Consider the following 15,810-nt stretch of genomic DNA (forward strand, 5'->3'; position numbering starts at 1 on the left):
GGATTCATTGCAGCTTCTTCTGCGGAATTTCCTGTTGGTTGGTGATTGGATCAGGGTTCTGGTTCAGATAGACCCCTAATGGGGTGCAATTTGGCAGCTTCCCTGTTTCTTACTGCTTATGTCCATGGGTTCTGCTGCTCTCTTCAGTGAAATGGTTTGCTGCGATATTTTAGGCCACCTAATTTGGGGTTTGTTGTCAGAAGGACCAGGTGCCTTGCTGTATGACGTAGAATCAGACCTTTTACTTCTTTGTGCTGCTTCTTTCATTACAAAGAGCGTGTAATACTTCCTCATCTCATGTGGCAAGAAATAGGAAAGCAGCATTGTGGTTTTTTCAGTTGTCTGTGTCTATATAGTTTGCCTGAGACACGGGAAGGATTAAAATTACCCTTCCATTCCTTTCACTTCCATCAAGCTTTCCTTTGCTTACACATAGCTTTCCCTACTGTACGGTGTCAATAAGATTCATTTGAAAGAACAGTACATTGCAGTTTCTTTAATGAAAACTCAAAGCACCTGTTTCCATGGAAACTACAATTGAATGTATTCTGTCCAAACTACACACCCATCACAAAGTGTTAGAATTTAATTGTTTCTCTGACTCAGTTGGAGGGCAGCTCCTTGTGTTGTCTCATGCAGTTGAGGTATTCAGGTTTATGTCAAAACAAGCCAGAATCTTTCTAGCCATGTCTGCTTTTTGGAAGGGAGGAGATTGTAGGGACCTATGCTGCTATTCCTTTTCATTTAATGGAGGCATGTTTTACCAGTTCTGATATTCTATAGACACTTATGCTTCCAGTGTATATTTTTAAGGAATGGTGTCCTGGAAAGCAGCAACTTGTTGTTGACTTCTCCTCTGTGTGCCATTGAGGTATTCATTGCATTGAGGATTGGTAAGACTGGAAAAGATAAAGAGAATATGCACTTTGATATGCATTTTGCTGTATGTCCTATCTCTCAGTTGAGGTTCTGCCTTTCCTGGGTGCAGGAGGGGTGTGCAGGCTGCTTCAAGCAAAATTATCAGTACTGCTTTTATTTAAATGCATGTCTATTCTTACCTGTTTCAGAACACCTCTGGAGGAAGGCTGTGGGTTTTTTATTAAGTAGAGGTGTTAGCCGTGGCCCATAGCTTTGTCAGAGCGGTATGAATAAGTGAGAATTATGTTCCGTTTGGGAACATGAAAACCAGTAGATAGCCTTGCTGAAGGTTCTCTTTCTGAAGTCATTTTGCTCATGTCAGGAAGAGGACAAGAGAAGTATCACAGACTCTTAGGGCTGCCATTGCATTTTGATGGTGGTAGGCTGTGCTTTCTCCATTTAGTCATGCTGTCCTCCTCACTCTGAAGGAGTTTCATCTGTCATCATTAAATTGGATATTATTCAGGAAAACACTCATTAGTTCCGTATTAGAAATAAATAAAGAAAAAAAATACACACACACACTAGTTTCAAAGCCATGTTGTTCATCCCGTTGTTTTTGTATTATTATTGTTTTCATTTCTGTAACCTGCAGGTGATGCTATCCACAACCACAGTGCTCTGTTTCTTGAGAACAGCTCTTTGAACATACCTTTCTGTCAGGAGAGTCCTGGATCTCCAAGTGCATCTGATCAACCACAAGGAAAAACAAGAAAGTTGAGCTTGGCCAGCACAAACAGTGAAAACTCAGGGTCAACAGAAAGCTTGCCATCAGCATACCTCACCAACAGTGAGTGAAGCCTGATGTCATGTACTGACTGATACGGCAACAACCCTTCCCTCCACATCCTTTCTGTGAAGTTTGTTATGAAAAGAAAAATTACCTGCTTCAAAATTTGGGGAGAATGAGAACAGCTGAAGTGGTTGCAATTTTAAATAATACAATTTAACTTCCTCTTCTGTTTGTAATTAAGTAGATAAAGTAATAGAAGTGAAGTCACAGTTTTATATTAAGGTGCCACTCATAAATAGTCATAAAGGGTTTCATACGAATGGGGGTTTAGACGCATGTTCCAGGTGTGAAGAAATATAGATAGAAAAGATTTGTTACCCATAATTAAAAGTGCTATAAATTATTATATTGTCCTATTATGGACTGTAGTCATATATCAATATTCCATTCACTAATTTGCAAGCATTTGCAATTCTTACTCTATACCGTGGTCGTAAAAGTACTAGTCTTTCACTGTACATTTTCCATGGACAGGGAAGCAATGGGAATCATGGGTGAGGTGATTTCTGCTTCCCAAAACTTGGACCCGATAGAACTGTTTAGATTGCAGACATGTAAGTGATGATGCAGTCAGTGAAAACAGTACTTTCATATTTGAAAAATACCTTGAACAGGCTCTAAATGTCAAGGTTAAAAAGCAGACGGCTTCATTCAATTATCTAGCTTAAACATAAGAAATTTATTCAGAAGATATAGAAATGTGATGCAGTTTTGTTTGCTTTTTTTGTAGTTACTGCAAAGTGGTGGGGAACAAAACGAATAGATTATGCCTTGTATTGTCCAGATGTGCTGACAGCCTTTCCAACTGTGGCCCTGCCACATCTCTTCCATGCCAGCTACTGGGAATCAACAGACGTTGTGGCCTTCATTTTAAGACAGGTCATTGATCTCTTTATTTTTCCTCTCTGCTGTGAATAACCTTGTGATTGTTAATTGCGTCTTCCAAGGGTGATCAGTCTTTTAATCTTTAGTTCAGTTAGATGGCTAACTGTGTTGCATCACATACAAATGGGTGTAGGAATGACAGATGTGGGTTTATTGGAGAGGTGAAGGGGACAGTGAGCCCACCATTAACACGGCTGGCTGGTGTTCTTACTGCTGACTGTGTGACTGGGAGCAATGCATTGTCAGGCATGCCTCACTCACACCTCCCATGCCCCAGGTCAGTATAACCCTCTAGTATGTATTAATTTCCTCCTGATTTTGAAGGAATAGGCTATCTCCAGCCTTACTTAAGTATGTATTTGCTTACTAAATATCTAAATATTAGCATACATTTGATAATAAACCAGCAGTTTGAAAGTACTGCTCCCATAAAAAATCAAGTCTCTCCTGTAAGTATACTAGAGTATTTTGAGGCATTGTGCTCACTGTCTGTTCAGAATTTATTTCCGAGTCATATGATGGGTCTCCTGTTCCTACTGTGTAAGTAATTAGACAGCAGCTCACAGTGACATAGCGATAATGCACTGCTCTGACCTCTAGAGAAAGTGGTGAGGCTGAGAAATCTCACCTGGGGTAAAAAAAAAATATTAAGTGCTGTTCAAGTGAAACCTGCAGGATAAGTGTCACTCCAAGAACCCAAAGTGACCCTCACCCAAAAGCCAGTCACAAACAGTTTAATTTGGATTAACCTAAGAATCGGTGTGTTTTTTACATCCAGTGAATGATGAAACAGCTGCTGCCAGGCAAACAGTAGAGAGAATAATGCAGAAAACTGCAGAGTGACTTTTTTTCATTAAATCAGTTTGGCAGCTCTCAGTGTGTCTGCCTCTCTCGCAACACCTTTGAGCTGGTATCTGAGTGTCAGCTCCCTCTGCCTTGTGTTCCCAGTGCTGGTGTCAATGATGTTAGTTCTCTGGAGGCTCACATAGGAATGGAGGGTGAGTTCCATCCAGTCAGGACTGCTGCTGAGTCATACTGAGCCATTGTACACCCCCATCTTTATATGGCAGTCTGCGAGTGGAGTGTGCAGCTATCTGACTGGTAACCAGACCACTTGCGGAGTTTGTGATTGCTGTTTTTAACTGATGAAATTCTCAGAGTCCTTCAGCCTCTTGCTGTCCTTTCAGAGCATCCTTTAGTGTATCTGATTCCAGTCAAAATGTATCATTGAGCAATGCAGAATTTTAAAACCTAATTTAAAAAACTTTGTTTATAACTAGCATCACTGTAATCAAGGCCAAGCAAAAGGTGAAGAAGTTTTTTTTTGTGATCGAGAACAGTCTCCAGAACAGGAATCTTATTTGATGCTCACCCCAAAGTAGAGGAGAGGTTTCTACTGGAAGTGACGGGGTGCAAATCCCTGTTTTTTCTCTTCAAGAGCCTTAGATAATTGTTCATAGATGTTTCTCCTCTCCTTTGCAGCTCTCTTATAGCTCTTGTCATCTTGTCTTCTCTCTCAGGACGTTTTTTGCCTTGAATTCATCAGAACATTCTCCCATCTTTCCTTTCAAATGCCTCTCTGAGCCCACTTGTCTGTTAGCAATCATTCTTGCTTTATTCTACTTGCTACTTCTGTGCATTCATATCAAGTTGCACTGTTGTGCCTTACCTAGCCTTGTATGTGCATTACACCTTTTTAGAATTTAACAAGCCCTTCAAGCAGTTGGAATGTGCCTGTAAGGCAATATGTGAGCTTACAGCACTACATAAAGGACTGGTTGGTTCCAGCATGGTCTGGACACTCTGTCCTTGCGGGGGTTAAGGTTAAGGTGAATGGCTCCTGAATGCCCTGTGGGCACATGTATTTCCTGCATGTGACCTCCAGTGAATAGAATTTATGCCAATTTGTTAAAAAACACACTGACCTCTCGGCAGTGCTGTGATTTGTTGCAAGCCAACTGCTTTGCTAAGGCTGAATGCAGCAGGATTTTATTCAAGGGACTTCATATAAGTGATCTTTCAAAATGATTCTGGGCCACTCTTCTAGGGAGGGCACCCAGGGCAGAAAACTTCAGCACAGAAAACCAGCTGTTCAACTTGCCTAATTTTCTGCTAGCTTGTGAAAGAGGCAGACTAGGCTATTTCTCATTTGGAATGCAGTAGCCTCACGCTATCTGTGATCCCAGGGTGCAACCCACAAACTTCAGTAAGACATGGCTTTGTAGCTTCAATTGAAATAGGGCATAACCCACAGATTCTGAAATCTCTGGGTTGTGTCCTGAAGTCTGAGTTGGACATGCAAGTTTCTTTGTAAGTGTGTGATATTCAGGTTGTAAGAATGTGTAGCTTGTGTGACATATTAGGGTTCTGCATGTTCACAAGTTGTAGTCCTTATCTTCAGATGTTACTAGCCACAAGCCAAATCCTGGGCCTGTCAGCTACTGCAGTGGTGAGTAACAGACAGAGTGATAAGAACCATTCTGCCTGCATATATGTATAGAAAAGCAATACAGATGGAGTGAGGAATCTAATATCTACCCCATAAAGGACATTAAAATGTACTTCTGTGGTCTTAAGCTGCTTTACTGACTTTGCAGAACATGAGCAGACATTGTGACTGTCACTTGATACCATCCTAATATTTTCACTGTTTTCTCTGGAAGAATGTGCAAGCTCTGTTGTGAATGGAAAAGTTGTTCAATAAGTATTTGAGATGAAGTATTGGCCAGCAGAGTGAAAGCAGTTTATTTGTCTGTACAGTTAATGTGAACATATGGCCTGTACCTCTTTCTGCTTTCATTGTGCTTTTGGCTCTGCAGTGTCATTAAGCTGGGGCAGCAGCATACTTTCCCTTTCTTTGACAAATACCAGGACTCCCCAGGCCACACACTGTTTATTAAAATATTAATATAATTTCAGGTGATGAGGTATGAAAATGTAAATTTCAAGGAAAATGACAACCTGGATCCAGCAACATTAAGTCCATCCAATCCACGAGAAAAATGGCTACGCAAAAGGACACATGTCAAATTGAGAGTAAGTATAAATCTGAATATATATGGCAGCTATAGAATCTGAATATATATGGCAGCTATAGAACTTAGGTTTGGCAGCAATTTAAATCTCTTATTTGGTCATCTTGAGCACAGTCTATTCAGGAACCCACCTTTACTGGAAACCTGGCTCCAGCTGAAATAGCAACGCGGTTTTGCTAGGTGCTCTAAGGTGCTCTGTGATGTACCTCAGACACACCGTCCGAGGCTCTGTTTCTGTGTCACTGGTCATAATAGCGTAATAGAGACAGTAGCTTCATTACAAAAGCAAACACTACCCTTCCCACCTTCTGCTCTTATTTCAGAACGTGACTGCTAATCACCGAGCTAATGACGTCATCGCAGCAGAAGATGGTCCTCAGGTACTAGTTGGGCGCTTTATGTATGGACCTTTGGACATGGTAGCTTTAACAGGTGAAAAGGTAAAGTTCAAGTAATCAATTTTCTTATTTTTCTGAATCACCTTTTACTAGAAACAGTTGTTGAATGTAGCACATGTATAGTGCCAGAGGAAGCCTTACAGTGAGCGGAATATGTAAGTATGTCACTAACCCCCATCACTTCGGCAAAAATATGCTGTAAGTGGGCTTTCCTGATAGCTGACCTTCTTCCCAGCGCTCCTCCTTTGTACATGATGCTTGCCATCTCCTCTGGTTAATGATCAGTGTGCTGTGCAGTGATTTCTGAACCTGCCATCCAATTGTACCACCTACTGAAGACCATTAAGTTTTTGAGCAAGGAGATAAAAGAATTTTATAGTGGTTGGCAAATCACTAAAAGAAAAATGTATGTCCTCCCATCCAGGTAAGACAACTAGATAAAGGAATAGGGATTCTAGAGGCAGGTGGCTGTTGTTTCTCTTATATGTGGAAAAGTAAAAATTATTTTTAGAATTTAAGTAGTAATGTGACATGATGAGAACTGTCACTCCTAAAGCTGCCTGCAGTAACCAGGCTTACAGCTAACAAAGCCAAACATTAAGTGAATACACTTGTTCATATTCACTGAAACTGTAAGAATTCTTGTGGAAATTAAGAGCAATGCTGCTGAGCTGAGGGTAAAACTGAAGCGTGGAGGCTTCACTTGGCCTGTTTTGTGGGTCCCATTCAGCACTAACCTGATGCCTCTAGGGAACGCCTGCTGATGGCATGCCTTCTTTGGAGTACATTTGCTAGTGAAGATGACAGGGATGGATGTTTCTGGAACCATGTCTTTCATGACCGTGCTTCTGTCACAGCTGGGCTCTGTTTGTTAACTCCACAAGACGTAAGTGATACGCTGCTTCTAACATTTTGTTGAAGAATTCAGCAGACCTGTGCTGATACACATGAACTGTCAATATAAGTTATGGTTATATTTTTAAGACCATCACTGCTTCAATATTGTCCCATATGGTTTAGAAAAAAAACCTTAAAGCAGCCTCATCACTTGAGTTTACATGCAAGACAGTATCACAGATTTTGTCTGATTTTTGAAGATTTTAATCACAGCTCTTTATTAGCTTTCATAAATGTCTTCAATCTGATCACATTTTATTCATTTATAAGGTTCTTCTGGCACAATGATGAATAGGGCACCAAAGGGGTTCATAGTGGTCCTATGAAGAACACCAAAATTTTATGGTTCCAAGACTTGATACTTTCCTCTTTGTGCTTTTTGTCAAATGTAAATTCAAAACCCCAGCGGTTTAGTGTGCAAATGCAAACTAGGTTGAAAACACATTTCAGCATTCAAGTGCTTTTGCTGAGGCCAGAGGTGTTTCTGGGATTTACTTACCCCGTTGTTTCCTGGGCATTATAGTCTAATGTTTTTCCTCCCTACATAGAATCATAAAATTGCTGAGGTTGGAGGGGACCTTTAAGATCATCAAGTCCAACCATTAACCTACACTGACAAAAACCACTTCTAAACCATGTCCCTAAGTACCACATCTACCCATTTTTAAACACCTCCAGGGATGGTGAATCCACCACCTCCCTGGGCAGCCTATTCCAATGTTTAATAACCCTTTCAGTGAAAAAGTGTTTCCTAATATTCAATCTAAACCTCCCCTGACATAACTTAAACCCACTTCCTCTCGTCCTATCACTTGTCACCAGGGAGAAGAGATCAGCCCCCACCTCTCTACAACCTCCTTTCAGGTAGTTGTAGAGGGTGATGAGGTCTCCCCTCAGCCTCCTCCAGGCTAAACAACCCCAGTTCCCTCAGTCATTCCTTATAAGATTTGTCCTCCAGACCCCTCACCAGCTTTGTAGCCCTTCTCTGGACATGCTCCAACACCTCAATGTCCTTGTAGCGAGGGGCCCAAAACTGAACACAGCACTCAAAGTGGGGCCTCACCAGTGCCAAGTACAGGGGGATGATCACTGCCCCAGTCCTGCTCACCACACTATTCCTGATACAGGCCAGGATGCTGTTGGCCTTCTTGGCCACCTGGGCACACTGCTGGCTCATATTCAGCCGGCTGTCCACCAACACCCCCAGGTCCTTTTCTGCTGGGCAGCATTCCAGCCACTCTGCCCCAGTCCTGTAGTGCTGCATGGGGTTGTTGTGACCCAAGTGCAGGACCCGGCACTTGCCCTTGTTGAACCTCATACCATTGGCCTCGGCCCATCAGTCCAGTCTGTCCAGATCCCTCTGCAGAGCCATCCTACCCTCAAGCAGATCAACACACCCACCTAGCTTAGTGTCATCTGCGAACTTACTGAGGGTGCATTCGATCCCCTCATCCAGGTCATTGATAAAGATATTAAAGAGAACGAGCCCCAGCACCGAGCCCTGGGGGACACCACTTGTGACTGGACACCAACTGGATTTAACTCCATTCACCACCACTCTCTGGGCCCGGCCATCCAGCCAGTTTTTTACCCAGCGAAGAGTACACCTGTCCAGGCTGTGAGCAGCCAGTTTCTCCAGGAGAATGCTGTGGGAAATGGTGTCAAAAGCTTTGCAAAAATCCAGGTAGATAACATCCACAGCTTTTCCCTCATCCACTAAGCGGGTAATCTTATCATAGAAGGAGATCAGGTTTGTCAGGCATGACCTGCCTTTCACAAACTCATGGTTGCCTTGAAGTCATATTTCCATTTCAGAAGGATAGGGATGAACAATAAGCTGTATTTCTGCCATGGGGAAACAGATTCATATTATGCTTGGGTATTGAATAGAATGCTGTCATTAAAATCTCTTGAAAAAAATTGCTAAGTGAAAATGTTAAGATTATTACTAATTATTGCACTGGGGAGAATGCCGTACTCGATGGTGAATTTCTGATAGTTTTCATTCTAATTTTGAGGGGTTTCAAAACTGATAGAAATAGTATCTGTAATTTTTTTACACTTGTATGTTGTCCCTCCAAGGATCTCAAGTAACTTTACATAAAAGGCTATATTTCATAATCTCTTGATGTGGAGAGGGAAAACTGAGCCAGAACAGTTCAATGACCACAGTCAGCAGAATGCTGTTCTAGTAGCTTTCACATTGTTGAAAAAAGAAAATGTTGATCTGAAAAGACTGTAGTTGTGCAGATTTTTCAGAACACCCAATGCAAACTTAAAAACTATTTTTCTGAACCACACTTACACACACGCCCCTGCCTCCATCCTTAATGGCTTAACTTGAGGAAATTTACTTAAGGGGAAGAATAGAATGACTGAACAAAACAAAGTTAGAAGTACGATTCTTGAAATAAAATGTTTCTGTTCTGGGATAGGTCTTACATTCCTTTTCAGGTTGGAAGGAAGTCAGATTCTTCCCTAGCAAATCATAAAAATCTTTTTCTTGTCCCTCTTTCTGCTAATGGTGCATTTGAAAGTTGGAAATTCAGAATCAGTTAGGGTACAAAGTGAAGCTTTCTCCTACTTACACCATCCAAGACTTTAAAGAGGTGGTTGGTACACACCTGTCTTCAAACTGTGAATTCACTTTGCAGTCAAAAAGCAGAAGAAAGGACGTATGGTGTGTTAGGAAGCATTTTCTAATTGAGACGACCCTCTGTGAAGATTTTACTGAGTTTTGAAGTTCTTTCAAGCTGCCTTGTAAGCTTCTAGTTCAAGCCATAGTTGCAGACACTAATGTGATCTAGGCTTGGCAGGCCTTGTAAATAGGGGATGTGTTGCCTACTGCCACACTAGATGACTGCTGTGTTGTGTTTTGCAGGTTGATATCTTCATAATGACTGAGCCATCTTCGGGTAGATGGGTGTACTTTGACACGGAGATATCCAACAGCAGTGGCCGGATATCCTACAACATACCCAAACAGAAGAGACTGAGAGTTGGTGTGTACCCCATCAAAATGGTGGTCAGGTAAGAGCTCCAAGCTGGAACTACAGCTGTGATGGGTTGTTGCGATCAGGAAGACACTGCAGTGTAAGATTGAAGGGGGTGCGGAGAGAGATTTTGGCCAGTTAGTTATCTTTCCTCGGTCTTGTCACTGTCGTGTCAGCTTAGATTTGAAGCAGTGATCATCTGTTTACTGGCCGGTTTGAAGGTGCCCAGACCAATGGGTTTATCCCTGTAGATCCAGACAGATCTAATTGCAGGTCTTAACTAGGACATGCAGAGAATCCATTTTGACATTTTGCTTTTTAAATTTATTTATTGCTTTGACTCTTCAGAGGGGACCAGAGCAGTGCCACAAGTTACCTGACTGTGCTTCCCCGAGGAATGGAATGTGTTGTGTTCAGTATTGACGGTTCATTTGCAGCAAGCGTTTCAATTATGGGAAGTGACCCCAAAGTCCGAGCTGGGGCTGTTGATGTTGTTAGGTAAGCGAGGTTTGCACTCTTCACTTCTTAAATTTCTGACTTTCCTGTTTGAACTCAATGGGAAGGAAGAGGGCAGAATAGGTTGGGATTTTTTTTTAACTAAATAAACAACAATTCTTTAAAAGCTAGGATTTTTTGCAGATATGTATTTGCTTGGACATCGTGTCTGCCTGATTTTCAGAGGAATTTTAGAACACTGTGGTTTACTTTGAAATTTGTAGTTTAAGTCACCTAAAGATTAAAAGTTGCTTCTTGGGAATATGGGCTTAAAGTGTGTGCAGTGAATTAATAATGATTGCTTGTGTTACTGTGATTAGCAAAGAGTGTATTTTGTGTTTCACTAAGTTCAAAAAAGGACATACTTCTACTTCAAAAATATGAAGTGCCATGAATGCAAGAAACTTTTTTTGAGCAAAAATTAAAAGGCCTTTTAATCCATTCTTGCAAGTCTCTTAAAGTTGCACTGGACGGGGAAATACAGCTCTCATTTTGGAGCTTGCATGAGAATGGAGGGATGTCAGTTTTCAAGGGTTTCCACTCCTTACAGCTGAAATGGCAGGAAATCTGATTAAAGATTTCAGAGGTAGCAGGACTTTATGTGTAGCAAAGTATATTCTAAATACATTTTAAAATAGCTCTCATATCTTGTATAACATATTATATAAGAATCTCTCTCACTTCCCTCCATCTCCCTCAAGATGTAGACATTATTGCTTAATTTCTTGATAGGAGCAGAGACTGAGGCATGCTGCTTTCTGCTTGTTGAAGGATAACATCCAACTTCTAAGTGGCTCTGTGCTGAGCAAAGAAATGCTGACCTGAGGTGTGGGTATTGTTCCTCTTTCTGCACCTACATAATTTACCTGCTGTTTCTGACAGGCATTGGCAGGACCTGGGATATCTGATTATCTATATTACTGGCCGTCCAGATATGCAAAAACAACGTGTGGTTTCATGGTTGTCTCAACACAACTTCCCACAAGGGATGATCTTCTTCTCAGATGGACTTGTTCATGACCCACTGCGCCAAAAGACCATTTTTCTCCGGAATCTCATGCAAGAGGTACTAGAAAACTGTTTATAGCCTTAAAACCTTTTCCCAGAGAATGTTATCCCGTGAGGTTAGAGATCTCGCTTCCTTTTGAACAGTAAATCTCACTGTCCATCACAAAGTCTTTTTGCCATTCCTCATTTCTTTTCTCACTTTTTATAGAGCAAGGAAGGCTGATAAAATATCCAAAGGGGCCTCCTGGCATGACAAATAAATAAATGAACTGCTCATTCTTTCCTGTGTGGATAGCTGTAGTTCTTGCTGGCACGCAGGCAGACAGATTCAGCTTTCTGTGGTCTGCAGAATGAGGTTGTTAACAATGAACACATCTGCTGCTTCATTGCAAAACAAGTGCCATCCTTGTAGTGCATGGTGTTCAATAGAGCTTTCACTTTGGAAGTAATATTTGTTTCAGTGCCACATCAAAATCTGTGCCGCATATGGTTCCATGAAGGATATTTCTGTGTACAATGTCTTGGCTCTGTCGCCATCCCAGATCTACATAGTTGGACGATCAACAAAGAAATATCAGGCACAGTGTCAAGTAAGTAATTCTTGCTTCTCAATCAGGAAGTCCTAGGGGGAACAAGGAAATGCTTCGTGTGAATGCATGCGCAGACACACACACACACATGTATAAAAAAGATAAAGAGACAATGTTTCAGAGAAAGAAGGGCAGTTTTGGTTTCAGATGAGGCATTTTCTGGCACAGTGAATAGTAAAGAGAATCGAGTGGTCATAGGTTGTGTCTGCAAGTGCATGCCTGACGTATTGTTGAAAGACAAAATGGAACAGGTCGCTGTGGAAAAAATAGTGAGGGGAGAAGAGTATTAGTACTCTGTAGGTATCTAACCGGGATGCCAAAGATGGGAACTTAATTCCTCATGTAGCTCATAGGTTGAGGCAGCAGTAATTTGTCACTCCCTTTCTTTCCTTCCTATTTCAGTTCCTCAGTGAAGGTTATGCAGCCCACTTGGCCTCGCTGGAGTTCAGTCTCCATTCACGACCCAAAAAGAACAACTCTCGGATGATCTTGAGAAAAGGCAGCTTTGGCCTCCACTCCCAACCTGAGTTTTTGCGCAAGAGAAACCATCTTCGCAGGACTATGTCTGTACAGCAACCTGACCCACCTTCTTTGAACCCCAAGCCAGAGCGTGCCCAGAGCCAGCCTGAATCAGACAAAGATCATGACAGGCATTTGCCCTCCATTGCTTGGGTTCGAGGTGGAGTTCACAAATTTGAGTCTGTCCCCTAGAAAGCTTGGGAATATAGATCTTGGGTGCGCCCCATTAAACTTGTAGGCATGTCTCAAAGATAATATTTAGGCAGCTTCAAACTAGGAGATGTGGAAGGGAACCTGTACCTCGGAGTCTTCCCTGCTCTGGAATCTGCCGTCTTACACCAACTGGGGAACTTCCAGTCTGTTCCTCTTGACATGTTTATTGGGAAACTTTAAAACAATCTAAAACTATTGCTAGTGCTTATAACATCAAAGCAAGAGGAAGTATCTTTGGTTATTTTTTGCAGCAGATATAATAAAATGTGCAATAAGAGAAAAAGCTGTAACAGGCTGATTTTACTCAGAAGAAGGATTGTGCTGTCAGCTAACTAGCTGCACCCAAACCAGGATAAACTGCAGGTCCCATAGGTTACAGAGAAGGTTTACACTCAAACATTAAATAGTTATATCTGTTTCCACTTCACTTTCAATAAAGGGATAGACTTGCAAGGGAAGCAGAGGTGGGAACTACAATAATGAGGGGTTTAGGATTTGTACAGCAAGATGCTTTTTGGGTGCCTTAAACCCAAGATTTCCTTTCAGCTTACAGTGCTGGTCAGCAGACCCCAACATGGGCACTTGTGTTTGTGTGAGTTGCTGGACATCAAGTAAATGGGAGAACTCCACTTACGAACTAAATAATCAAAACTTCATGTTAGAAATAAATGTGTCTGCCACAGTTTGAAGCAGTTAGTGTTGCTGTATACAAAGTAATGTGCAAGTGTACAAAAATCACATTGTTTTGTGGAAATTGGTGACTGTGCAAAATGTGTGGACTACTCCAAGTAAGGGGACGGCTCAGTCCGAGAAACAGATCCTGACACGGTAAGCTAAAGGGAACGAACCCTCTTACTAAGGGATCTGCAAACTTCAGAGCAATCACTTTTTTTGTTATTCTAATTGGAATCTTTACACTGTAGGAGAAAAAGGTAATGGAATTCCTATGGGCAAATTTTTTACCTTCTCATGCTTTATAGCAACTGCTGTGTTAAGACAATCTGCAGCATTCAGAATTACAGCATTTGAGCTTCAAAGAATGGACGTGCCAAATTACAGGTGCCAAATAGACGTTTTCCTAAGGTTTTAAATTTTTCTTGGATCTCTCAGTGAACTTACTAGAAGTAAAATGTGTGAAATTTTCCCTAAGTGGTAATATTTCTAAAGTGTTCTAGTTAGTTTAACATAGTAGCAGTTTGCAGATTCTTCATGCAGGTACTTCCACTGCACTAAATTCACCAAGAGAACTTAAATGACTGAACTGAAGCATGTTCTAAAACCTGCAATGAAGTTACAAGTGCATATAAAAACCCTTTTCTTTAAAAGTTAAAACAAGACTATTGACACTGAGAAAGCTTGAAGTCAATAGATTTCTTGTTCAGGTTTGTTGGTTTGTTTTTAATTTCAGGGAGCTGGGGTGCAGAGTGTGTCATGCCTTTCCCCCCCCGCCCTTACTTTCAGGTTTTCCTAGTCTGCAGCTAGATCAGAAGCAGTTTCTCAACAAGTCTGTTGGTTAATGATTTTGAAAGTTGATGTGTAAAGCAAACAAGAAATGCAATGGAAAACTATTGACAGTGCAGAAGTAAACCTAAGTCTGTACTACCTGTTTATCCAAAAGTTTCAGTGTGCTTTTTGAAGGGCATAGTAATGTGGCGTTTGCCTTAAAAGGCAGCAAAGTAGCTTATAAATGGAGATCTTTGATTTATTTTTTTTAGACCCTACATGGCAAGATTATCAGTTACCTGTTTCAAACTTCCTGAAAGATCTCTGGCACATCAGTAATTTTTTTTTTAATGCTTCCTTTAAGGGAAGGGGTAATCTTTGCTGAATATTTAGGAAAGATATTAAAAAGTTTGGTAGCTCACACTAATTGGGAGCAGGTAACTATATTACAGTGGGCTGGATTTTTATGCTCTGTTGCCACATCAGCCAGCTACCAAAGCTAAATGAAAGATAGCCACAAACTACATTGAAGCAGTCTTCGGGTTTACAAATGCTTTCCCAGTAGCATCACACCTAGTTCATTAACCCACAAATTCTGAGGAAATATTCTGTGTTCCATCTTGGCCCACTGTGTGTATTAGTTCTAATCACATAGTCCAGTTCTCCTGTCCTCTGCAGCAAGGAGGAGATTACACAGTGCACCAGACTCCATCTCCCTCCAGTCGGTTCGCTGTTAACATGCTCCTGATTGTTAATTTTAAATAGGCGTGGGAATCCAAGGCTTGTGAGGGAGGAACTCACTAAGCAAGTTTTAAATTTGCTGAGGAGACCTAAAAGCAACATTGATTGATCGCAACGTTCTTTTTAAGCACTGGATGTTGTGTAGTATGTCTGCTGACAGTAATCACTGTTCCTGCTGCAAAGTTCAAAGCTAATGTTGCTTTAGCCATGTACCTCTATCATCCAAGAGACTCCAAAATCTATTTTTCGTTTTAAGTTGCTGTGGTAGAAAGGCCTACTTCCTTTCAAAAGAGGTATCTGTGTGTAACTCTGACTGCATTAAAGGAACTTGCATCTGAGCATAAGGTTAGAGAAATCTCCTGGGTTGTTAAGGTCTGTCTTTTACTCTTGCAGACACGATGTCATTTTGCAGGGTACCATGTCACGAAAATTCTGATTTTGTGTATTTGTATTAATAACAGGGTCACTTTTACAGTAGTTACTGTGCTGGCTGCTCTTAAGAATATTATGAGTTAATAGTAGTAAAACAAATGCTAGTGTGTGTGTGCGTGTGTGTGTGTGTGCATGATGTAGAGTGGTAACGATTCAAAGCTTCTACACATGGTATTGAAATCAAGCTAAAAATATTTTCCCTAACTTTGTTTCCTACAATATATGAGAGCTCATGTGGCCTTTGCATAATTCCAACACTACTTATTGCTCAGGGATAGAATGGTTTATCTCCTGATCACATGCCTCCAGCTGAGCACTTTGGCAAACAGTGATACAGGCATTAGGTTGGAGGTTAAGGCTTCATGTTAACTAGGAGCCGATCTTCTGAAACATAAGATGCCAGATGCATTTGTTTTGAAAGCACTAGCCAGTTGCCACTAAAATGGTGAA

The 15,810-nt window shown here is 41.2% G+C and overlaps 1 protein-coding gene across 1 annotated transcript in view; it reads left to right on the top strand.

The window, feature by feature from the left end:
* The window catches only part of PITPNM3 (PITPNM family member 3), a gene marked incomplete at both ends in the record, with an annotated part of 121,292 nt that extends 108,569 nt beyond the window's left edge, over positions 1–12,723 (top strand). Inside the window, 9 exons of the mRNA XM_082492945.1 lie at positions 1,514–1,708; positions 2,442–2,590; positions 5,516–5,632; positions 5,955–6,071; positions 9,808–9,956; positions 10,268–10,417; positions 11,297–11,480; positions 11,884–12,012; positions 12,415–12,723. Coding sequence (XP_082349071.1) covers positions 1,514–1,708; positions 2,442–2,590; positions 5,516–5,632; positions 5,955–6,071; positions 9,808–9,956; positions 10,268–10,417; positions 11,297–11,480; positions 11,884–12,012; positions 12,415–12,723 — 1,499 coding nt within the window. The remainder of the gene's footprint in view (positions 1–1,513; positions 1,709–2,441; positions 2,591–5,515; positions 5,633–5,954; positions 6,072–9,807; positions 9,957–10,267; positions 10,418–11,296; positions 11,481–11,883; positions 12,013–12,414) is intronic.
* Positions 12,724–15,810: the final 3,087 nt, after the last annotated feature.

Source organism: Vanellus vanellus, assembly GCF_965231255.1.
Source record: "Vanellus vanellus genome assembly, chromosome: 19".
In the NCBI taxonomy this organism is placed as follows: Eukaryota; Metazoa; Chordata; class Aves; order Charadriiformes; family Charadriidae; genus Vanellus; species Vanellus vanellus.